At 56.5% G+C, this 24,650-nt stretch overlaps 1 protein-coding gene and 1 non-coding gene across 27 annotated transcripts in view; both read left to right on the top strand.

Moving 5' to 3' along the window:
- Positions 1–24,650, top strand: part of Plec (plectin) — a 61,082-nt gene that overhangs the window by 15,705 nt on the left and 20,727 nt on the right. For 4 of the 26 annotated variants that reach the window (XM_040736489.1, XM_040736488.1, XM_040736490.1 and 1 more), the window contains 7 exons: positions 21,589–21,650; positions 21,815–21,829; positions 21,958–22,047; positions 22,343–22,378; positions 22,882–22,959; positions 23,062–23,154; positions 24,128–24,294. In XM_040736489.1, coding sequence (XP_040592423.1) covers positions 21,589–21,650; positions 21,815–21,829; positions 21,958–22,047; positions 22,343–22,378; positions 22,882–22,959; positions 23,062–23,154; positions 24,128–24,294 — 541 coding nt within the window. Of the gene's footprint in view, positions 1–7,409; positions 7,519–10,058; positions 10,797–15,565; positions 15,597–16,189; positions 16,505–17,851; positions 18,086–20,696; positions 20,944–21,588; positions 21,651–21,814; positions 21,830–21,957; positions 22,048–22,342; positions 22,379–22,881; positions 22,960–23,061; positions 23,155–24,127; positions 24,295–24,650 lie in introns of those variants that run through there. The other 22 variants (XM_021222947.2, XM_021222946.2, XM_040736491.1 and 19 more) reach the window with 19 other exon arrangements.
- LOC121136277 lies at positions 1,527–1,629 on the top strand. Its single transcript, XR_005873427.1, has one exon. It is a non-coding gene; the product is annotated as a U6 spliceosomal RNA (small nuclear RNA).

The raw sequence follows: 24,650 nt of genomic DNA, 5'->3' as shown, positions 1-24,650 counted from the left end.
GGAGTCTGAATGTCTACAGTCAACGGCTCCATCTGGTTGGCCTCTTGTGAGGAGTGAGGGCCTTTGGGTCCCAGTAGAGTAAATGGCATCGTGTAGGAGAGTGGGCTAATGGCTGTGGAAGAAAGATCCTGGGAAGGGCCAGACTCTTTGAGAACAGTCTGCTCTGGCAAGCGCTAATATTGTCCCTTGAGAGACAGTGCCCTGTGAGACAACATTAATCCTTCTTAAACAGCTAATTATTTCTCTTAGGGTTTGCCGCTTCAATCCCTTTACCTTGAAGAGCTAAGCCTCAGCATGAGTTTTGGAGGGGACAAACCACGTTCAGACCATAGCAGTACACATCCGATTAGACCATTTCCTTCTCCTAGGACACTGAGGCTGTGGTTAGGTTTTAAATTATAAACTGCTGTGGGTGGCATGGCTCAGATGGTGAAGGCTCTTCTCCCCAGGACCCACGTGGTGGGAGAGCTCACCTCTGTCTCCACTGTGCTACCACACACATACAACGAACAAATACATAAATAATTTGAATTTCCGATTTCCAAAATTAGGCTTTATTTACACCAAATTGCAATTATCATGTTGGTAAAAAAAATCCAAAAATCTGGACTTCTGAGACGTGTTGATGAGGAGCTGGCAAACGGAGGAGCAGAAGTGTCTGTCAGAAATAATATGTTTACGAGCAGGGAAGAAAGGCCAGGCTCCTGTGTGCCCGCTTAGGGAGCGAGAGAGACGTGCTCTCCCTGTGGATGTGAGAGACCACCAAGGTCTGGGGTCGAAGCCTGTGCATCAGATGTCGCCCTCTTACATTAGAAGGCAGGAAAAATCAAGATCATATTAGGATTTACTTGATTATTTTCCATAAGGAAACTGGAGGAGTGAGCAGGAAGCAATTGTATTTTCGATGTTTGAGGTCATGAAGGGGCTGATGGGAGGAAGACTGCTAATTCCCTACTTCTCATATTTATGTGATCCCTTCCCCCTTCCTTTCTTTACCCGTGAGACAGCAACTCTAGCCCAGGCTAGCCTCAAACTTTCCATGTAGCCGGGAATGACCTTGAACTTCCGACTGATCAACATGTTTTTGTTTTATTTATTTTTTAAATTTATTTGCTTTTATTTTATATACATTGGTGTTTTGCCTGTAGAATGTCTGTATGAGGGCCTTGGACCCCCTGGAACAGTAGTTACAGACAGCTGTGAGCTGCCACGGGGGGTGCTGGGGATTGAACCCGGGTCCTCTGGAAGAGCAGTCTTAACCACTGAGCCATCTCTCCAGTCATGGTTCTGTTTTTTTTTAAACGCCCCCTCCCCCACCAGTCCCCAGTGCTGAGGATGGGATCTGCTGGGGTCTCTGTGCTGAGAATGGGATCTGCTGGGGTCTGTGCGTGCTGAGGATGGGATCTGCTGGGGTCTCTGTGCTGAGGATGGGATCTGCTGAGGTCTGTGTGTGCTGAGGGTGGGATCTGCTGGGGTCTGTGTGTGCTGAGCAGATACTCTGCCACCGAGCTGCGTCCCCGCCCTCAGCTTGCTCAGGCAGCTTACACTGAAACTGGAATGATACAGGGAAGATTAGTATGACCTTTGTGCAAACAGGACACTCAAGTTCAGGAAGTGTTCCATGTTAGAAAAAAAAAATTTAGCCGGGTGGTGGTGGTGGTGGCGGCGGTGGCAGTGGTGGCGCACGCCTTTAATCCCAGCACTGGGGAGGCAGAGGCAGGCGGATCTCTGTGAGTTCGAGACCAGCCTGGCCTACCTCGTTCCAGGACGGCCTCCAAAACAATACAGAGAAACCCTGTCTCAAAACACCAAAAAACAAAAAACAAAAGACAAAAACCAAAAAACAAACAAAAAATCCACATTATTAAAATAATTTTTAAGATGTTTGCTGGTGTTGTGATAGATTTTTCCTGGGAGTACCAAAGAGAATGGACATCTGTCTCTCTAGCATCTATGTCAGCAGTTTGAAAGAAATAATCCATCTTTACCATTACATGAATGAGCAGGTGAGGTCAATGTTAACGGAATCTCCTCCCTGTGCCAGCAAGTGGTTGACAGAACCAGTTAGTGATTGTGCCTAGGTCAACTTAATGAGCACAGTTATCTGGGAAGTTGGACAGCTGCATTTCTGAATGGGGCCTATTGACTCAGATTTAGCTGGGTGTGGGGCACACGCCTTTAATACCAGCCCTCTAGAGGCAGAGGCAGAGGCAGAGGCAGGTGGATCTCTGTGAGTTCATGGCCAACCAAAGATACACAGTGAGATATACTTACATATCTTGCTTTTTTTTCTTTTTTGAGACAGAATCTCATATAACCCAGGCAGCCTCAAACTTCTTTATGTAGCTGTGCATGACCTTAAATTCTGACCCGCCTGATTGCTGGGATTATATAGCCATGAGTCATTGCAAAGACTCTTGGGTCTTTTGGAAATGTATTTGAAGCCAGTGAACTCTACTTGTTTTGGCCAGTGATAGTCTGAGTTTGTTTGGGTTCTAAGAGGAGTGGTGGATGGTTCAGATGCTAGGGTAACAGTCACACTCAGACGCTAGGGTAACAGTCACACTCAGACGCTAGGGTAACAGTCACACTCAGACGCTAGGGTAATAGTCACACTCATCTCTCCATTTGTTCTCTAACACCCCTCCCCCTCTACCCCCCCATAGTCACTGGAGTGGGGAGCATCGGGGACTGTCTCTGTGATTCCAAAGAGACACCATCCTCATATTAACGACACATTTTTCCTAGTTTATTGGCCCCACACAACTACCCTTTTTTTAAGTCTCAAGATGTAGCCAGGCTGGACTCAAACTCAAAATCTTCTTGCCTCAGCCTTGGGTGCTGGAATTACAGATTTCAGTTACCATACCTAGATTACTGGACAATGTGTGGTTCTGGTGGTGCTGAGTGTAGTGTGCGTGCGTGTGTGTGTGTGCGTGCGTGCGTGTGTGTGTGTGTGTGTGTGTGTGTGTGTGTGTGTGTGTGTAGGCTAGAATTCAGTTCACAGTGTCTTCCTCTGTTGGTTGTAATCTGATTATTTTTGAGACAGTCTCTTACCTATCAGGAGCTTTCTGTTTAGACTCGTCTGGCTGGCCAGTGAGCCCTGGGAATCTTCCTTTTTCCACCCACCCAGTGTGTCCATAGTGTCTGGCCTGCCTGGGGGCTAGGAATCTGAACCAAGGTCCTCATTCTTGCACAGCTGACAGTTTACTCACTGACCCTTTAAAAATGATAGTTTTTAGTTAGTTAGTTTGTTTTTTCAAGACAGGGTTTCTCTGTGTACCCCTGGTGGTTGAACTCAGAGAGTCCCCTGCCTCTGCCTCCTGAATGCTGGAATTAAAGGCGTGTGCCACTGCTGCCTGGCAAAATAAAATAAATATTTAAAAAACTAAAAAACCCACAGATGATCTCTAAAGCACAGTCAGCCTGTTTGTGTCTTGGCTTGCTTTTGTTGTGGGTTTGATGAGCTGGAGCCAGAAGCCAGGGCCTCACATGCTGAGTTACCACCCACTCCTCTAAATAACTCATTTGACTAAAAAAATTACCACTTTTTTTTAGGCCAAGCAGTGGTGGTGCACGCCTTTAATTCCAGCACTAGAGAGGGGCAGAGGTAGACAGATCTCTGAGCTCAAGGCCAGCCTGGTCTACAGAGCAAGTTCCAGGATAGCCAGGGCTACATAGAGAAACCCTTTCTCAAAAAACCAAACCAAAATTGTTCTATTTTGTGGATATGATGGTCTGCCTGCATATATGTCTGTATACCACTTGTGTGCCTGGTGCCCGAAGAGGCCAGAAAATGGCATCAGGTCTTCTGGAAATGGGGTTTACAGGTCATTAGAAGCTGGTACTGGGAATTGAACTTGGGTCGTCTGGAAGAGCAACCAATGCTCTTAATTGATGAGCTTATCTTTCTAGCCCCATTCTTTTATTTATTTTTTAAAGATTTATTTATTTATTACGAGCACAAAACCCTGCCCCCATGTATGTCTACACATCAGAAGAGGGCACCAGATCTCATTACAGATGGTTGGGAGCGACCATGTGGTTGCTGGAAATGGAACTCAGGACCTCTGGAAGAGCAGTCAGTGCTCTTAACCTCTGAGCCATCTCTCCAGCCCCCATTCTTTTATTTTTTTTAAATTTATTTTATGTGTATGTATGTGCGTGATGTACATACAATGCCTGTGGAAGCCAGAAAAGGCAATGGATCTCTTGGAACTGGAGTTACAGATGGCTGCGAGCTGCCCTGTGGGTGCTGGGAACAAAATCCAGGTTCTCTGCAAGAGCAGTCAGTGCTCTTAACCACTGAGCCAAGCCATCACCCGGGTAATTCTCCTCAAATCAGTAGTAAAGTAAGCAGTAGTGCCGGAGTTCCTCAGAAATACGTCTTGCTTGGACTCTGAAACTTCACATCTTCATTAGGTCCATGTTTGCTGTGGTGACAGCCTAAGGGGGTGAACAAGGGAGGGTCAGGTGCCAAGAAACAGATGGGGAGGCCTTTGTGCAGAGGCCTGAGATGGGGTTTTACTGAGTCTGCTCTCCTGGGATGGGAGCTCTCTACGGACGTGATCTGTGGCTGCCATAGTTACCCTGCACAGTACCAACTGCGGCTCCCCACTAACATACTCCACAACCAGTGAGCCCCAACAGGAAGGCTGCCATTGAGGACAGACAGGATTGAAGGTGGGCACCTTGAGGGGAGCACCAGCCTGAGGTTGAAACCAGCTTGTTTCAGGAACAAAGGGGAGGCCCAGGGCCTCAAGGGGAGAAGCATCTGATGCGTAGGATGGGTGGAGGCAGGGTTGGATCACGGCTTCCCCCTTGGTTTGGACCCGTGGCAAAGCTTGCTGGGGTTACAGGGCACCTGTGAGGAAGGGCTGCTCTGTGTACAGAGGCAAGGACCCGGTTTGATCCGGCTCCTGGAGTCCTCAGGGTGTTCGTTCCTTTCTTGGTTATTGTCAGAACGCTTCAAGAGGACTTGGCTTAGTCTGGGATGTGTGTCCACAGGCCAGGTGACATGATGGGACCCTTAGTCACCATGGCAGCGGTGTATGGTCAGACTGCCTGTCCTCTGAAGATAACCAGAACAAGCGGGAGGCTGTGGGTTTCCTGCCGTGCCCCATGCGGGTAAGCACAGCACTGAGTGTCTGTTGCTTCACAGACCCTGTTGCTTTGTCAGTGAAGCTCGTCTGTAATCCACAGTTGATTGCCAGGGACCTAGAGCCACAAAATGTGGGCAGTGAGGCCGGAGGGGCTGGGGAAGCCGTGGCGAGGGAGCAGACTGCTTCTCCCCAACAAAGGTGGAGAGACAGGGGCATGGATTGTGTAAGGACACCTCTGGTGCCCCCAGGCCCTTTTCCGTTCCCAGCTGTGAGGGCTGCCAGCTCTTGCGGCTGGAGGGTGGCTTAGCAGTTAGGAGCATTGTTCTTGCAGAAGGCCCCGGTTCAAAACAAGGTGGACAGCTTCTGAAGAACAACAGCTGAGTTCACTTCTAGTCTGCATACACTCCACACACGGGCACCCACAGACACAGACACGGACTCACATAAGACGTGTTTACTTGTAGGCTGAATCTCAGCTTGTCCAGGTATAACTTAGTAAAAAGTAGAAATTTAAGCTGGAGTATTTAGAAAATTGTGGGGTTTTTTTCTCTTAAGACAGGGCTTCTCAGCCGGGCGTTGGTGGCGCACGCCTTTAATCCCAGCACTCGGGAGGCAGAGGCAGGTGGATCTCTGTGAGTTCGAGGCCAGCCTGGTCTACAGAACGAGTTCCAGGACAGCCTCCAAAGCTACAGAGAAACCCTGTCTCGAAAAACCAAAAAAAAAAAAAAAAAAAAAAAAAAAAAGACAGGGCTTCTCTGTGTAGTCCTGGCTGTCCTGGAACTCCCATCGTAGATCAGGCTGGCCTCAAAGTCACAGCCTGTCTCTGCCTCCCAAGTGCTGGGATTAAAGGCGTGCGCCACCATGCATGTTGAAAGTCATGTTTTAATTCTTTACTATTCCCCCAAGTTTGGAAACTAGTAGACTGGTTGAATCCCAAAGATGGCAGGAAGGGGGGGCAGAGGGGTTTAAGAGCCCAAAGGGACTGATACCTGGGTTCTTGGTCTAGGTCTGTGGGTGTTACCAACATTGCTCCCATGCCGTTTCCGTGGCCTCCTGGCTCTGACCTGACCCATAGTGGTAGGCCTGTCTGCAGAAAGATGGGTACCCTGGACCTGAGAAGGCAGCAGGAGGGGGAGAGGACTGAGGAAGAGTGTAGACTTGAGTATGACAGGAGACTGAGGAAGGCTGAAAACATCGTGTGGCGGTCACCTCTGTCCCTCACTGTTTACCCAGCACAGAGGACCTGGGGTCCACATTGTGACTTCCTCTGGGACATAGAAGGAGGAAAACTGATCCTCTGCAGGCATGGACATCCTGTCTAGGATGCAGGCAGTTACCAACAACAGTGATCTGCTGGCCCCTGTGGCGGCTGGTCCAGAGAAGCTGCTGGCTGCTTCTTGGTGATGGTAGCGGTGCAGGAGCAGAGAGGACTGGACCCTGCCAGGGATTGCATGACGTGCTGGGGGGCCATGGAAGTGGTGACAAGTGGACATTCTGAAGGACAGAGTCAAAAATTGTGGGGCTGGCTATGAGGGATAGTGACCCCAAAGGTGTGTCCTGAGCCACAGCCTTAGTGGGAAGTGGGATGCCTTAGAACTGGACAGACCGGGTATGACAGAAACAGTCTGGCTGGAGAGGCAAAGGCTGGGACACGCCTGCATCATGGTGGTGATCAAGTATCACACTTGAGGAAGCTGGATGGGACAGGACCTCGGGAAGGGTCACACTGCTGGTTGTCCCCCAGTTCCATCTATGGGGCACAGCTGGAAGTCCCCTCATGTGACCCCTCATGAAGCTCATGAAGCAGTTAGGTGGCAGCTGAGGTTTCTTTTTAAAGATTTATTTATTATGTATACAGCATATATGCCTGCAGGTCAGACAGGGCACCATATCTCATTATAGATGGTTGTGAGCCACCATGTGGTTGCTGGGAATTGAACTCAGGACCTCTGGAAGAGCAGTCAGTGCTCTTAACCTCTTAGCCATCTCTCCAGCCCCGGTGGCTGAGGTTTCAATGCGAGGTGCAGATGCAACCTGCAGGTCATTGACAGGACTCAGGTAGCAGAGGCCCTGGACTGTGCAGCTGGCTGTGCATGCATACAGGCTGTGGTCTGGGTAGTTGGGCTGGACTTATTTGTTAGGAAGCTCCTGCTGGCTGTGTAGAAGGGGAGGGGCAGTGTGGTGCATGGCCTGGAGCATGCGCTTTGTCCTGAGCATTGATCAGCAGAAGCCCCGCCTCTGGCTAGCAAGCCCCGCCCCACACCTCCCAGCTCCTCCCTCAGGCTGCAGTGCTGGCCTTGGGCAGTGCGGTGCGGTGCAGTCCTGGACACAGTGGCTGCTGCACACCGTCCTCAGCCACCGAATGAAGACATGGACCCCTCGAGAGCCATTCAGCATGAGATCAGCTCCCTCAAAGGTACTGTCAGGAGGAGCCTGACTCGGACACTCAGTGACCTCTGTCTGGGTGCAACATCCCACCAGAGCTGTCAGGGTCAGCTGTCCCCATGGTAACACTGGAAGGTGCAGAGCTGGAGCTGAGGGTCCTGGTTCATGCCCTCCCGGGTTCCCTCCTGCAGCAGCCCTGCAGTGAGTGCTGCGTTGGGTAGTGCGGGCTGCAGTGGCAGCACCGGTGGGAGGGTGCAAGCTTGGCCCTTGAGCCTGTGCTCCCCGATTTGGCAGCTGCCTCACAGATCGGGGTTTGAGCGGGTAGTGCAGGCCTGCGGGGACCTTCATGCCCAAGGCGCTAGGCGCCAGACGGGCTAGCCCTGGGGAAGGCCACACTGTGGCTCTTTGTCCAGGTTTGGGGGACTAGGGACTGCCCAAGGGCGCTGTCTGGTTGCTCTGGAAACCTAAAGGGGCCGGCCAGGGAGCGCGGCTGGTCTCTTTCAGTGCTGAATCAGCAACTTCTCAGTGTTTCTGCAAGATAGGGTAGGGCACAGAGAGTTCTCCTAAGTCCAGGGACCCTGAAGACAGACAGACCCAGACCAGGGTTGTGTGTATGCCTGTGCACGTGGGGGCAGATGTGGGAGGACATGTTGTTCTAGGCTCCTCCCTTCGGTCTCAAGCCTGCAGGTGCTCTGGCTGGCGGGAGGGAGGAGAGATTCATTCCCTAGCCCCTTGCTTGGGAGCTGGGAACTACTGCCCTCTCCTGCCTAGGGGTGGGATGGAGATGGTGGCTGGGTTGAATTAGTGACTGTAAGGGCATCCACGTGGGTTTGGACAGAAGACACTTCAGGTCTAAGGACTCAGAGGACTTTAGATGTGGCTGGAGATCATTTGGGGAAGGTGGTGTGATTTGTGTTAGCTTGGTGGGTATAGGATTGGAGATCTGGTGGAATTAAGTTAGGGAACCATGTCAGGAAGGGGGGGGGAGAGGTGCAGATGTTGAGTGGGGATGGGCAAAGTATTGAGTAGTGGGGGAGGTGTCTAGGGGACAGGCCAAGTGAGTAGGAACTTGTTTGGACGTAGGGCTGGGTTGGCACTGGTCCCAAAACTCAAACACCGGTACGGAGACTCCTTAGGTGCTGTAGGGAGGGCAGTGTGTGGCAGCTACCCGCTCCTGGTCTCAAAGAGCTACTTTAGGGCTGGGCTCCGAGGGCGTGGCGCAGGGAGAGCCTGCCGCAGTGAGCTGGCTGAGTTGGTTGGCTTCAGGGAGGGCTCAGGGAACTGTTGGCTGAGCCTTCAGAGTTTCCACCAGCCACCGGCTTGTGTCTGTATGTTTGGAGTCTGCTGGGGCGCCATGGTGACAGCCCATAAACCCGCCCCACGCATTGCTTTGTTGGCTGCCTGCCTGCCGCTGGCCAGCACCTCCCACCGCAGGATCCCCCACCCCCGCCCTATTTATAATCAGTTCCTGAGTTTGCAGGGCCTGGTGGGAATGGGTGTGTCCGCCTAGGGAGAGCTTTAATGACTTGGGGGATTGGTGGGGTACAACATGGAGAGTTGGGGTACTGGCTGGCACCCGACACAGACTATATCCATGCTGGACCCTCAGTCGTGAGGGCCTCGCAGTTTTGACGATTGTGCTAGGAAGTCCTCAGGGCCTTTCACTTCGGTTCCTGATGGTGTCCTTGTGTCCTCTCTCCAGCACCTGCCCCTCTGGCCACAAGTGGACACTCCGACTGCCTGGGGGTAGGGAATTTTTAGATGGCAGGGCCACCAAGCCCGGGTGTCAGGGACTTGGTGACTTTGATTTCCTGTGGCAGCTGGGAGTCCCTGGCCTCCAACAGCTGTGTTGGAGATGTGGGTGGATGGAGGCCTCACCCGGAGCACTCCACCCTGAGTTCTCTTCAGAGGTCTTGGGCTGGAAAGTGCCTTTCTTTCGGGATGGGCCCCTAATCCGGTCTGGCATGGGAGTGTTAAATTCTGTGGTCATTTGGAGATAGGGGCAGTGTCCCTTTTCTTTTCTGATGACAGCAGCAGTGGTACCTGCAGCCAACGGTCTGTGTGTTCTGGCTGCTGTCCCTGCTTTTCTTCAGGTCTCTGCCACCCCCCCACCCCCCAGACCCCGATTCCTCTCCAGCTCTAACCTTCCTTTGGCCTTTCAGTTTTTCAGTTCAGGTGACCCCCCTTTCAGATAGCTGTGAACCAGTGACCCCAGAGATCACAATCTGGGGGGTATCCTTACCATGAGTACTCTCCTGCTCTCCCTGACACCCTTTTCCTGCCCATTCTGTCATCTTTTGGGGATGAGTCTTGAGCCATGCTAGACCCCACCCTGCCCTTCACAGTCTTTGGAACCTCAAAGAAGCGTTTTAGAAACTGATGTAATAATTCCTGACATTGTAGATATATGTGGCCTGGGAGGGGAGGAGCAGTTTATTAGTGCCCCCCACTCTTTAAGGGGCCCTGCCAGTAGTGGGTGGGAGGGGCCAGCCCTGCTGCTGAGTCAGAGGGGGGCCGGCCTAGGCGTCCTGGAGGCGGGCAGGCGGGAGGCTCAGACGGGCAGCCTTGCCGGCAGGCAGGCATTCCCAGAGCCAGGCACTAGAGCCACACTGAACTCACAGAGCCTGTGCCCCTGTGCTTAGAGCCGGAGCCTGCTTGCTTCCTTGCCAGGGACCCCTGCCACATCCTGTGCCAGAGGAGCCTCATCAGCCTCCCGGCCGTGCCTGCTGCTGCCCTCAGGCTGTGCTGACCGGCAGCTTCCAGCAGCCATGGTGGCAGGCATGCTCATGCCCCTGGACCAGCTGCGGGCCATCTATGAGGTGCTCTTTCGTGAGGGCGTGATGGTGGCCAAGAAGGACCGGAGACCCCGCAGCCTGCACCCCCACGTGCCCGGCGTCACCAACCTGCAGGTCATGCGTGCCATGGCCTCTCTGCGAGCTCGGGGCCTGGTGCGGGAGACCTTTGCCTGGCGCCACTTCTACTGGTACCTGACCAACGAGGGCATTGACCACCTACGCCAGTACCTGCACCTGCCACCAGAGATCGTGCCCGCCTCCTTACAGCGTGTGCGCCGCCCCGTCGCCATGGTGATGCCTGCACGACGGCGCTCCCCCCATGTGCAGGCCATGCAGGGTCCCCTGAGCTGCCCACCAAAGCGGGGTCCTCTGCCACCTGAGGACCTTGTCCGAGAGGAGCGACAGGTCTATCGCAGGAAGGAGCCTGAGGAGGGGGCGTCTGAAACTCCTTTGGTGTCAGCCACCACCATGGGGACCCTGGCCAGGCCAGGCCCGGAGCCTGCCCCAGCCACAGGTCAGCTGCATTTTGGCTCCAGGCCCAGAGGGGTGGGAAGGGACAGTGGGTGTTTTTGGTGCCTGGGCCTGAGTGTGGTGGGTTCTGGTGGGCAGCACAAGGTGTGTGAATGGGCTCTGCTCCGATCGGCAGGTGGCGCCCTTTCTGCCTGAGGCTGCTGGGTGTTCTAGCCAATGGACCCACGTGGCTTGTACTGCTCCAGGCAAATCCTGGTGGGGGCGGGGCCTGCAGGCCCTAAGACTGGCAGGACCAGCTGTTGGCAGAGTCCTGCTTGTACCCCTCCCCAGCACTGCCCTTGCCCCCACCCGCCTTCTCTCTACCCCGACGGCCTCGGGAGGCCCCTCTTTTCAGAAGTGGGTGTGTGCAGAAGAGCTGCTGGCCTGGTGCTGGCCCAGCAAACCACTTGTCCACGGGGGCTTGAATCTGTCTTCTATGGCCAAGTGGGCTCAGACTCTGTATCATATGAATAGTACAGCGTTCCCCAAGGCTGGGTGCTTGGCCTGCTTGGCATTGGCTTGGCCTGGAGGTGGAGTGTCTCTAGATGACATGGGAGGCCCCGATAGCAGCATTGCCTGGGAGGGCAGAGGCCAGGGCATGGGGGTGGGGCTGTTAGCTCAGCCTGTGGTCTAGGTAAGTTTTCTTTTTCTTTTTTCCCCCGGTTGGGAACCAGATCTTAGAGGATGGGACAAGACCCCATTAGCCCAGAAGCCACTCCCTCTGTAGGCTCATGTTCTCTGTGCGTGAGGCTTGTGCTGGCCATTGTCCTTTGTGTTTGCTGAGGCATCCCAGCACCCCCAGCATTACCCATGTTATCCAGGCAGGCACCAGAACAGCCTGGTCTGTGGTCTCTGTGGTTTAGCATGCGGGGAGGGACTTGTTCTGCAGGAGTGGGGAAGTGAGTCTGGAGTGAGGGGTACACCCTACATTGCGCACAGCTGCCTGAGCAGAACCCTGAGTTCTGGCCTTTCCAGGTTGGACTTCTAGGGCTTGTTGGAGCGATGATTGTACCTGGAAGGGCCAGGGAAGTTGGAGGTGGACAATGGCCTCTGGGCTCTCTCCATGGCCTTAGGCAAGTTGGTGGCCTTTCCAGCTTCCCTGTAGCCATGGCTATGCCTCAGTCCTTTCCTCTTGGGTGTGGTGAGTGGGCCGGGAGCCTCCCCTGCTTTGCTTCCCTTGCTTCCCTGTCCTCCCGTGGACCGGGCCAGCAGCAGGCAGCAGGACTAGGAGGGGGTTTTGGGTGTGGCTGTAGTGGGCAAAGAGGGGGGCAGGCTTCCCTCTGCTGCCTCTGATGGAGGTGACTCAGTCTTCCCAGCCATAACCGCTTGTGGCAATTCAGAGTTTCCAACAGGAAATAAGCCACAGCTTCTGAGTGAGTCAGGGCCCCAGGCAGATTCTCTCCCCACACCCTCGGGACTAAGCTTTGGCCTTAGGTGCTGGGTGTGGCTGGTGGTGGCAGAGGCATTATAGCTCCACATATTGGCTGGGGCAGTTCTGATGCCACCTAAAACCATGGACTAGGGTTAAAAATGAGCAAGCCGTGAGCCAAAAAGACTGTCACTTCTATAGCATGGTCCCTCCAGTGGGTTATATAGTAAGTCTGTTTGGCAACAGTGCTGGTCACCAGCATGGCCTCTGTTAGATGGGCTTTCTCTCCACATAACCCTGGCCAGCGAGCCAGAGACATGGCAGGGTGAATTGGGAGTGCTCCCCCCCCCGCCTCTAGTCTGCACATTTCCTGTGGAGGGTGTCACTGTCTTGCAGTTTCAGATGAAGCCCCCCCCCACTAGGTGAGGAGAATGTGGTAGGGGGTGACTTTAGGAGCAATCGGAGAGCTAACTCTGACAGGTTAGGGGAGGTTGGTCATCTAAGAGCCCTGCTGTGAGGAGGGAGGCAGCCAGACATTCAGACATCTCCATGTGCTGTAAAGTTGTGAGTGTTTCGTGAATGGGAATGTCATTTTAACTCCAAAAGACAGTGTTTTGCCTGGCTCAGAATCAGGGATCGAGGCAGAAGTGCCTGGAGAAAAGCTGTCTGAGCACTTCAGGCTCTTGGAGAGATGTCACCTAACAGCTCACACGTGGGCCAGTTCCCCTCTTTTCATGCGCACCTCTGACAAATGCCCCTTGCCATCCATGCCCTGTGACCCTCCCTCCACGGGGTGTGGCATGCAGAGGGGGTGCTGCTGTGTCTTCCTCACAGCCACGTGGGCTGTGACTCTTGGCAGGTGCTAGTTGGTACCAGGGTACAGGAGGGAATCTGAGGAACTCTGGAAGGCTCTAACCAGGTTGTGGACAAATGGAGTCTGCATTTCCCAGGTTACAGCTGGTGGGAGGAAGTGTGGGCTGCCAGGAGCTGTCTTTTACTCAGGCTAGAGGACTGGGCTAGTTGTGGGGGGCTTGGGCAAGAGAAGGGGCCAGGTTTGGGGTCTGAGGGGATGTGAATGCCAGGAGGAGTAGAGGACCAGCAAGACGGCTCAGCAGACAAAGACGCTCGCTGACCAGTGTGATGGCCTGAATTCGAACCCTGAACCTATAGGGCGGAAGGAGGGGACTGACTCCTCGGTTGTCCTCTGATCTCTACATTCGTACTGTGGCACACATGCTCGCTCTCTAAATAAATGTATAAATGTAACGGAAAGAAAAACAAAAGTTGGGTGGAGAAATTCAGCTTGCCCAGCGTGGTCAGGGTGCTGAGACTGACCCCTAGCCCCACCAGAATGGCGTGTGTGAGCGCACACACTCAGGGCTCTGCACCCATTGGAATGTGGGTGGGTGGGGTGGCAGGGCTCAGCTGGCGGAAGGAGGGGACACGGAGGAAACGAGAGGCCAAGGGGTGAATTAAGCTTTGTGTGGCAAAGTCGGTAGGAACAGTGGACCGGGATCCCAGAGTTTAGGAACTAATCAGGTCTGTCCTCTGCACCCCTACATTGGTTGCCTAGGTTACCCACCGATCCCATCCCCAGGCTTGGGCTCTGTTGGTTGTGGCTGACCATGAAGACCCTTTAGTTACTCATGAGGAGGAGCTCCCGCTGGGTGTGGAGGCTGGGGCATGAGCAAGCCCTCTCTCTTGCTTCCCACCCCTTGCCTCCTTCCTGCCTTCCCTTTCTCTCTGCTGGCTCTGGAGGCAGCTTGTCCTGGCCGCAGCTATGGTTAGGTACAGCATGGAGGAGCTGATCCAGCTGGGCCAAGGTAGGGAACAGCAGGAGGGGAGGCTTCAGGAAGAGGCCTGAAGACAAGAGGGACCAGAATCTCTCGCTGGGGTTGGCTCTCTATGGCAGGGGGCAGGTCCCTGGGCGGGGTGGGGGGGAGGACTCGTAGTTCTCATGACCTCAGGTACTAGGACTTAGGGATGGCATGACTTCTCACCGCCAGCTCAGGGTGTGTGTGTGGGGTTTGGGTGGGGAGCCCAGGGCAGGCCGAGTGGTAGAGAGGCTGCCCAGAACCAGGCCACTCTGCTTTGGGGGCCATCACTGAGGCTGTGGAAACACTCTGCTGAGGCTTGAGCTCCTGCAGAACGCTGCCTGCCTATCTCTGTCCCTGCCACTGCTGGCCAGCAGGGGTCTCTTTGACCTGCCTTGGGACTTCCCGCCCAGTCTGTCCAATCTGTGGCTGCCCAGAGCTGACCACCATAGGGTAGTTTTCTCCAGAAACAAGCTTCTGAAATGTGATGCAGGAGGGCAGGAGGCTGTGGTAGGCCCAGTGTGAAGAGAGGCCCCACCTCGGCAGCCAGGGTTCAAGGCTGGGTGGCTGCTGTGTGGTGTGGACAGTATGGTAGGGAGTCTCAGGCTCATCACTAGTACCGTGCCTCAGTGTCCCCATCCGAATAGCATTCTCACAGCCAGGACTTTATAGCATGTCCTCACGATTATAGTAGAGTGGAGTGCCACACAGGAAGTGTTATACCTCAGCCGTTTGTCAGCCAGGACCCAAGTGAGCTCAGGCTCCTGAGAGGTGAGGGATGGGAACATGTCTCCCCTCTGCACAGATACACGCACACGTGGTGCAGCTTGTTTCTCAGGAAGCGCTGGGGGCGGGGGCGGGTGAGTATTGCATATGGCGGATGTATTCTGACCTGCTTGCCTCCACAGACCAGGAATGCTGGTAGCCTGGGGGGAGGCTTCTCCAGTCTGTAACTCCTGGGGTACCAGGAGGAGAGGCCTGATGGGGCAGGTGAGAGAATGTCCTATGCTTAGGCTCCAGTTTGGGTGCCCGGGCCTCTGGCTTGGAGTGTGACCTTGGAGGAGCAGTCCTGTTTGCCCCGGACAGGTGTTGTGTTGAGTGACTTGCACAGAGCTCTGGGAGAAAAGGGACTGGCGCCTCTTTGGCCCATGTGGCATTTCCCAAGAGCACCCTAGAAGTTGGGCAGGGCACGGGCAGCACCGTCTCCCAAGGGAACATGAGCCTCTTTCCATGGTAGATCCAGGCACCTCCTTATTATAGTATCATCCATGGGAACTGGGGAGGGGGGCACTGGGGGGGGGCTGAGTGTTGTGGGGCCGCCCAGCCAGACGGGACTCCAGTGAGCCCGGGCTCCATATGTCATGTACTAAGTTGGGACAAATGACGGGCCTTGCTTGCCCTCCTTGGATATTTATAACCCCTGGGCCCCCTGCCCACTGCTCCCCTCCCCTCCCCCAGCTGTGCTGACACGGCTGGAAAGCCACCGTGCCCTCCTCCGGCCTCAGCACTGCCGCTGCAGGCTCGCTGCCTCCGAGGGGCCTGTGACCCTCCCCACGCCCCTTGCCCGCTCCCTGTTCGCCCCGTGGGCTCCTGTTGCTGTCCCCAATGAAGATCGTGCCCGGTAGGTGGGGCAACCCTTCAGAGACTTTTGGGAACCCGGCTAGGCTGGAGGTCGTGGTCCCCGTCTTCCTCTGTATACACGCAGCTGCCTACCCTCACTGGCCTCTCCCTCAGACCCTGTCCAAGACCTTCACAAGGGAGCCTGGGGCTTGTGAGGAGCCCCCCCCCATCTTTCAGCATGGTGGGGTCAGTTGTAGACCTGGGGAAGGGCAGTGAGGGACTGGGCACTGACACCCATTCTCCCTCTGCTTGGTGGCTGTTCCCAGAGGGCACCCTTGGAACTAGGCTGAGTTTGGGTCCTCCTCACGATGGGGACAAGGAGTGCTGCTTAGGCTTGACTTGGGAGGGAGGACCTGTGTTGAGTCTGCCCAGGCTGGGCTGGGGTGCTGGGGCTCAGGGAGAAGAGCTACAGGCCCCTCCCCCTGGCGGGTGTGGCTGTGGGTAGGCAAGGGTTAAGGCTCCAGTTAACCTTGAGCGTCGTGGCTCTGCGTAGAGACAGCTGAGCTGGGCCCTGTGGGGAGTGTGGGTGGGGAGCGGCCAAGTGCCACGGGAGGGAGGAGGCTGGAGGCTGGGAGGAGGCTGGGTAAGGACACAGTTGGTGCCGCGGGGACTGTACACTGTCCCCCGGCTAAGTGCAGATGGAACAGTAGGGCTGCCTCTGAAGGCAGGGCAGCGGCAGGCAGCCCGGGGCTAGCCCTGGGGACCCCTCCGCTCACCCTCCGTGCAGGGAGGTGCTGTCTGACTTTGCAGCATCTGGTCCCTGGTGAGGACGGCTCTGCCCATTCAGTGTGGCGGCCATGGAGCCGTCGGGCAGCCTGTTTCCCTCCCTGGTAGTCGTGGGTCATGTTGTCACTCTGGCTGCCGTATGGCACTGGCGCAAAGGGCATCGGCAGGCACAGGATGAGCAAGGTAAGCAGGCACCCTTGCCTCCGCCACTGTCATGGGCCACCGCCCCTGCCCGGAGACTGGGGCGGGGCGGGGGTGGAGGGTCCGCCTTCCTCCCGCCCCTTGCCTCCTCCTGAGCCCTCCTCTTCCTGTCCCCGAGTGAAATGCCCGTGTTTGTGAAAGTGTGGTCTACCCTGTGCCTACTCCGCATTGAAGACCCTTCCGCTTCCCAGGGTGTGCTCGAGTTAGAGCGAGCCCGCTGTCTAGCCTGCAGCAGGGCCTGGGTGAGTGAAAGGAGAAAGGCCGGGAGAGAGCCCTGGACGGAAGGCGCAGGCCTGTGGGGAAGGCCGCTCTCCTTTGCCACAGCAGTGAGAAACCAGAGCGGCAGGTTCACAGGCTGATCTGGGCAGGGCACAAAGCCTGCCTGGTGGCCTTCCCGCCCACAGAGCTTGGGCTGAGTCGTACAAAGGCAGTTTGCCTGAGTGTCCTCCAACATGGCATAGGACCCAGAACCTCTGTGGGGCAAGCTGTTAGGCTGTGTTCTGCCCTCGCTTCAAAGTCACCAGCCCTTGGGCTGTAGTCCGAGGTGGCCATTCTCACCGCAGAATGGGGTGGGGCTGAAGTGGATGGAGCCTGGGACTGTCCCTGGGGATTGGCGGTTCTGCACCAGGGCTTCTGGCCAGAGACTGCCTCATGAGATGCACCCCAGGCCAGGACTGATGGGAGGGAGTTTGTGTCCTTCGTGCCCCCTAGCGGGCCTGCTAGCTCCAGTGGAAGATTGCCAGGATGTGGGTCTTAGGATGGGTTTTCCAGGCGCGGCCCTAGGGTTCCCAGAAGTCGGTGAGTCAGCTGTAAACAGTGGCATCCAACGGAACGCACAGATCCCAAGGGCTTCTTCCCCTCGGAGATATTATTTTATTTTATTTTTTCCGTTTGGGACCAGCCGCTGGCCCCTCCTTCCTTGAGCCCAATTTTATCTGTCATCACACGAGGGAAGGGTCTCCCTGTGTCTCCTCGTGGTTCACTAGGTGCTTCGCAGTGCAAGGTGTGGGCGTGGTCGCCCGCAGGTCTGCCCATCGCCTCAGCTGACCCGGTCTCTCGGAGCGGGTGGCGCTTGCACATCCTACTAGGAGTGGCACTCCCACAGTCGCCAGGCGACTGAGTCACCACGGGCGTGGGGGGACCCCGGAAAACTCCGATCATGGAGAGTTCCCAGACCCTTCTGACCCGGAGGGCACCTGCACCCCTGTTGCCTCGAGTTCCCGCGAGCTGGTTTGCTCCCCATGGGTTGGGGCGCGGCTTCCTGGCCCACACTGGGCGGGGCGGGGCAGGTTCTCCGGGTCTGGACATTGCGTCCGGTGGGCGGGGGCGAACGTGGAAAGCCAAGACAGGGCCTTCAGCCTTGAACACAAGCTGGGAGTACGACTCCCGTGTCTTCTGAGAGCAACCCGGGGCGCCCGGGGTTCCCGGCCATGGCAGGGACGTGGGCGGCGAAGGGCGTCTTCACTTCGCAGAGGGAGGTCCTGCTGGAGCCGCTCTGCTGGCTGGATGGGGGCTGCGAGCAGGTCCGCCGGGGCTACCTGTACGGACAACTGTGTTGCGTAGGTGGGTGCGGCCGCTCAGGGTTTGGTGGGCAGGTCTTGAGCTTGTGATCGGGGTGGTACTTGGCCCAGGTACAGCCCCGCCTCCAAGCTCCGGAAACACCTGGGGAGGAAGGCAGGGCTGTCTCTCTCAGGGATAGGTTTTCCTCTGGAGGAGGGGGATGGTAAGTGGGCGGGCCAGAGGGTTTTCCGGGCTTGGTGCTTTAGCTGTGGGGCTGATCCGGGAGTGGAGCAGGCGTTGAGGGTGGGGCCCTGGGCCCTCCCACTTGCGCCGTCATTGGCCTTCAAGGTTCTCTTCCTCTGTGTGTGTGTGTGTGTGTGTGTGTGTGTGTGTGTGTCTGTCTGTCTGTCTGTCTGTCTGTCTGTCTGTGTGTGTCCGAGCGTCTGAAGTGGGGACGGGTTCTTTGCTTTTGTTAGCTTGTTGCCACTTCACCGGAAGCAGGAAAGACAAGGAATTCCTTGTGGGACCATAATTACCTCCCTCCCTAGGGAGACTGACTTGGTGCTGAGGGTCAGTTGCGTTCTACATACGTGCAACACAGTATTGGGATGGAGGGTGTCCCTGGGGCTGACTGGGCAAGTGGGAGAGCCCCATGAGCTGTGCAGCAGCATTTGAGGGCATGACTGGGCTCTGGCCAGGTGGGGGCTGGGCGGGAACCTGGGAGTTTGAGTCTTCCTAGGATGAGCGTGCAGCGGACATCTCCAGCCAGGGGCAAGGAAGGAGTCTGCCTAGAGACAAACTCATGTTCAGGGAGAGGGGTGCCCGGGTCCCACTTGGCAAGGTGCAAACACCTGCCTGGAGCTGAGTCCACTCTCCAGACAGCATCCTTAGAGCATCCCAGTGGCAAAGAGGAAGACACTGGAAAAGCAGTGTGACTGGATCTGGGTTAGGGTCAGTGTACATCTTGGATCCTGTCTCCCCCACGTCCTGGTGGTCTCTTAGGTTCCCGTGCTCAACTGTGAGCAGAGTGACAGCTCATTCCAGCAGCCCAGCCCTGTTGCACACTTCCACTCATTTCTAAAAAGACGTACTTACATGAGTGTTCTTCTTGCATGTCTGTCTGCATGACCAAAGAGCCTTTCAGGGAGAGGAGGGCGCCAGATCCCATTGCGGATGGATGGGAACCACCACGTGGGTGCTGGGAACTGAACTCAGGACCCCTGAAATAGCAGCCAGTGCTCTTAACCTCTGAGCCATCTCTCCAGCCCCAGCACACCTCCATTTCTCTGAAGGGTTTGCTTCCTGACTGGGAGGTTGTTGGCCTGCTCTTTGAGAAGCACTGACCAGAGCAGAGTCAGATTTGAGGTTCAGAGGGCCTCTTGAGTGGGAGGAATCATCTCTGGTGGGTTGTGGGGGTTGTTGGACTAGAGGGCAGGTGGTCTTGTGTTGGAGGCCGAGGAGGACCCTCAAGTGAGGGGCAGTGTATGGCACCCAGCAGCTCACTGTGCTCTGGGTTAATGTCAGGCCTAACTTGGGCACTTGCACCTACACCGCCCTGCAGAGCGTTAGTGCCCTCTTGTGGCCATAAGGGAGCATAGGGCAAACGTTTCCTGCAACGCAGAGAGGCCTTGGACTCTGGAAAGGGGCGCTGTTCCTCAGCAGTCTGCAGCTGGATCACATCAAGGCTGATGCCTGGGTGGAAAATTCTTGTGGTTTGGGTGGTATATGTTTCCTAGAGCGGGTCGGGTAGGTTGGGCAGTTCGAGACGCTGGCCACAGGTGGCTCCATCTTCTGACCCAAGGGAGCCAGAGGCTGCACGTAGACAGGTCTAGTCACAGGGGCCCCTGTGCCCTTTGCCCGGCCCTCCACCTTTACAACCTGTAACAGCTGCTATCTGCCAGCCCTACCCTGCTGCAAACAGCCCCATCCTGCCCCAAGGTGCAGCTTCCTTGGTAATGAGTCACGGCCCCCAGACCCCTCCCCAGCTCTGACTCACTGGCTGTGCCCCCTTGTGTGCTGCCTGCTGCCCAGCAGCCCTTTCTCCCACCCCAGCTGGGGAGGTGTCCCTGCAGCCTGGGCTGGTCTGCCCCGCTGGGGTGAGTCATCACTGAGCTATGAGCTGTTCTTGCCTGAGGTGTGTGCCTTGCCTGGCTGGACTGGCTTGGGCTGGACTCTTGGGGAGCCTGTGGGAGACTGCCAAAGCCAGGAAGTCTCCCTGAAAACCTAGCAGTTGTGGGGGCTACTGCTCAGTGCACGTTTGAGGAGGTATGGTCTAGGGGAGCTTCAAGAAGTAGACAGACAGCTGGTGCCCACCACCGCTAGGAGTTTCCTCTGCAGGGAAACAGGCCCGTTGTATTGTTTGAGCAGTGTAGTGGGAAGGAAGCCTCTGCTTACTGTGTGGGATTCTTGTGGATGGCCTTGGGGATAGTACGTGTTCCCTTATGATCCTGGGGCCAGCCCTCCCTCCCCCATCTCTACTGCTGTGGGTAGGGTGGGTGAGGAAACCCGGGTTTCCTGTTTCTGGTGGGCTGAGGGTGTGGCCGTGGGGGAGGGGCTGCCTTCCTCCTTTCCCGCAGGGCCACTCCCCTCTGGGGGGCGGGCAGGGAGGGGGAAGGCTTCTGGGGTGGGACGGCCTTGCTGGGAGTAAGGCGGGCAAGGGAGTGGCCACAAGGACTGCAGGCTGAGCTGAGCCTCTTTTGAGTTAGTGTCTAGAGCACCCGGCGGCTGTAGCCCTTGCACCACACGAGGCTGCCTAGACGGAGCACCTGAGAGCCAAGGGACAGGGTGACGAAGGGGTGGGGACAGCACCATGTCTCAGCACCGGCTCCGTGTGCCCGAGCCCGAGGGCCTGGGTGGCAAGAGAACCAGCTCAGAGGATAACCTCTACCTGGCTGTACTCAGGGCCTCCGAGGGCAAGAAAGGTAGCTGGCATTCTTCTGGGCAGGGCCTTGGTGACAGGAAGGTGATCAGGAAGCCTTGGCACAGAGTCGGGGTGGGGCCCTATTATAAGGGTATGGATTTTGGGGACAGGCTCCAAGATGGGACCAGTGTTCCCTGCCCATTACTGATTGGTCCTCTAAGTCAGGGGCCAGGGTGGCCAGAGCTCTCTCTGTCTCTGGGAAGGCCTACTGCCCTGTTAGGGAGACTTGACTTTCCCTCCAAAAGTCCTGCTGGTCCCATTCCTGCCGTGCCGGTGCTCGGCCTGGGAGGCAGCGTGTGGGGTGGGGCAGGCTGGGACTTGTGTGCTGTGGGCTCTGGGTACAGTGACTCTAGACCTCCTCTCCTTTAGAAACAATGGAAATTTTGAACAGCAGCACCCTGCTGGACTGGTCCCTTCTGTGGACTAGGACAGGCCAGACCTGGGTTCCTTGGTCTCTGGTGTCTGTGTGGGAAGGCTTCTTGGGGGGCCTGGGTCTTTCTGATCTTGGAAGGGCCTGGGATTGCCCTGGTAGAACCTTGTCAGGCAAGGTTTGGCCTAGCAGGCCACTGTGTCTGCATGGTGCTTCCCTCTGGGGACCTTTCTAGGCTCCCCCAGACTCTAGGTAAACTGGCTTTGTCTCCTCCAGATGAACGGGACCGTGTGCAGAAGAAAACTTTCACCAAGTGGGTCAACAAACACCTTATCAAGGTTAGTGGTGCCTGCTTGTGAGTTGGGAGGGAGCCCCTAGGGTGTTCTCACACTTCCTAAGCTCCCCTTTCATGTCCGAAGCCTGTTATTTTCTGTCCTTTCCTCCCACACTAAACTCCTGTCTCTTTCTTCTTCCTTCTGGTCTCTCATGGTCCCTGCTGTAGCACTGGAGGGCAGAGGTAGGTGCCTGCCCGGGGCAGGGGCGTGATCCACGCCCCTCCTTCCTCACACGCAGTGCAGTGCCCAGTGCCTGAGTGGCTGTGGGGATTCTCATCTGTGGCCATCTTGGTCCCTGCTGTTTCCACAGGCTCAGAGGCACATCAGTGACCTTTACGAAGACCTCCGCGATGGACACAACCTCATCTCCCTGCTGGAAGTCCTCTCAGGGGACAGCCTGGTATGTGTGTCCCTGCCTGCCTGCCTTCCTTGGGGCTTTTCCCTACTGCCCAGTCAGTGTCCACCCCGGTCTCTCACCTTCTCCAGCCTCCTCCAACCCTAACTGCTCCCCTGGCACGACAGGGTGTTGGCATCACAGCCAAGGCCAGGCCTGTGAGCGGCCTTGGTCCCGCTGTTCTCTGCATTTGAGCTCTAACACAGTAACCTCACGCTCTGCTCTGCTTTGGTTTCTCTGCTGCTTGGACTCTGAATCTTGACCTCTGCCCTTTACCCTTTGCCCTGCTCTGGCTGGGCAGCCGAGGGAGCGGGACGTAATCAGGAGTTTGCGCCTGGTGAGTGGTTGTGCCTGTTGGCATAGCGGCACCTGGGCTTCCCGAGACTGTGGAACCCACCCACCTCACCTGGGGTTAGCAGCCAGTTCAGCCTGGCCCTCATCCGGCCCCCGGGCGGGCTGATGGCTGTGTGTCAAGCTGCCTGCTGTCCTCCCTGCTGCCTGCCTGGGGCTGGGCCGGAGACTCACCAGAAGCTGCATTGGGCACCACTGAGGACCCCCTTCCATGCCTCTGCCCTCCGCCTGTGGCTTCCTGGCTATTGTCTCCTCCCCACTCCCTTCCTTCCTTCCCACAGCAGGGGTGGCTGGCTTTCCAGGCCTGCCCCTGGGCTGGTGGTCATCCAGTTGAGGAGGGCGAACCTGGGACCATGGAGGGGCTGTGGATGCATTGGGGGAAGACCCTTGGTTTAGCCCCTCCTGCTGCCTTGGGGGTGACTAAAGGGTGGGGGGCCTCGAAGCAACTGCTGCCCTGTGGACTCTTGACTGTGCCTTGCCTCCTCTCAGCCCCGAGAGAAGGGGAGGATGCGTTTCCACAAGCTGCAGAATGTTCAGATTGCCCTGGACTATCTCCGACATCGCCAGGTAAGTAAGGCTGTCTACCTGGCCCCAGGCTCTGGTTCACAAACCCCAAACCTGGCCACCTCCCTCCGCTCTGTGGGTTGTGACCGAGCCGTTTCTTCTCAGGTGAAGTTAGTGAACATCAGAAATGATGACATTGCTGATGGCAACCCCAAGCTGACCCTTGGCCTGATCTGGACCATCATCCTCCACTTCCAGGTGGGCAGCCACCCCATACCGTCCACCTTCCCCTAGGATTTTGGCGGGTTCCATGGCTAGTTGGCTGGCCCTGTTTCTGGCTAGGGTGTGGCCTGGGAGGTGGTGCCTTTGAGCCTTCCTGCCAGTCTGAGCATATGCTTGCTAGCTCTGTGGCTCCAGGGCGTAACCCTTTCTCCAAGACCTGCCTATCCTGTGCCCCTGGGCCCTGGCTAGATAGGGCTGGTAGAACCTCCTTGTAGAGGAATGCATTTTCTGCTGGCTGCCTAGAGAAGTTTCTGGAGCTGCAGGGATGTCCTGGGTGACTCATCTATTGCCTGTGCTAGCCTCACAGGAAGCCACAAATCTAAGATCTTGGGCCCAAAAGCCAGACTGGCATGGTAGCTGAGTCACATGGGCGGGCCAACAGGCTGGCACGAGCCCTGGCAGCAGGCAGGCTGGTAAACCCAGACTGGCCATGGGACTTAGGGTCTGGATGCCAGCCCCATACACTGTGTCCAGTTCCCAGGCTGTTCCTCTACCTGGGCCTGAACTAGAGGGGCCTTGACCTGCCCCTTCACCCCCAACAGGCCAACCAGCTTTGAGGGCTATCCTTCCTGTGTCCATCGCCCATCAGCTGTGGTGCATGCCAGCCTCGGGGGCGGGGGCGGGGTGGTTCAGGGTGTGCTCCAGCCTCAGGGTGTACTCCCCAGCTAAGGGGAGCCCAAAGCACCAATCATTTGACAGTACAAGTTAGGGACTCTGTTGTCTTCTGTGGAAGCTGCCGCCTGGAGTGGCCTGGTCTTGAGATGGGTGTGACAGGCTTTAGCTCCAGGAACCCCAGTGTGCCCTAAGTGGCCTGGGAGCCCTGGGTATTGCGGTCACATGCTGAGCCACTCTGCTTTCGTGCAGGTAGTCAAGGCATGTGGCGGTGTGGGTGGTGAGGCAGGCCAGGTGGCGGGACTGAGCTCTTGCCTCTGTCTCCTGTGTGTGACAGATCTCAGACATTCAGGTGAGCGGGCAGTCGGAGGACATGACTGCAAAGGAAAAGCTGCTGCTCTGGTCACAGCGTATGGTAGAGGGCTACCAAGGCCTGCGTTGTGACAACTTCACCACCAGTTGGCGTGATGGTCGTCTCTTCAATGCTATCATCCACCGGCACAAGTATGTGTTTCCGTGGAATGGAAGAAGGCTGGAGGCTGGGAGCCCTTCAACCCGGTGACTTCAAAACAAGTCAGGGCAGGGAGGTAGCAGGAGGAGCTGTCTTCCACTGTTGGAGCCCGGTGCCTGCGGGGCGTATTGAATTCCTGCAGCTTCCTCTGGGAGGTGCCCGGAGCAGGGCCCCTCAGAAGCACCTCTGTTTATCCGGGCTGTGCATGCCCACATGGACCCTTAGAAGGAGCCTGACGGGCAGGGAGCCTGTAGGAGCCCGAGTTGATGGTACCCAGGCAGTGCACCGCCCCTGTGCTGGTGCCCACCATGGGCCCCGTCGCTGGGTGTGGTGGCGCAAGCCTTTAATC

This window comes from Mesocricetus auratus, unplaced genomic scaffold (genome assembly GCF_017639785.1).
Source record: "Mesocricetus auratus isolate SY011 unplaced genomic scaffold, BCM_Maur_2.0 Super-Scaffold_100055, whole genome shotgun sequence".
NCBI lineage: Eukaryota > Metazoa > Chordata > Mammalia > Rodentia > Cricetidae > Mesocricetus > Mesocricetus auratus.
Note: the sequence above shows the minus strand (reverse complement) of the source record. Positions and strands in the feature narration are given on the sequence as shown.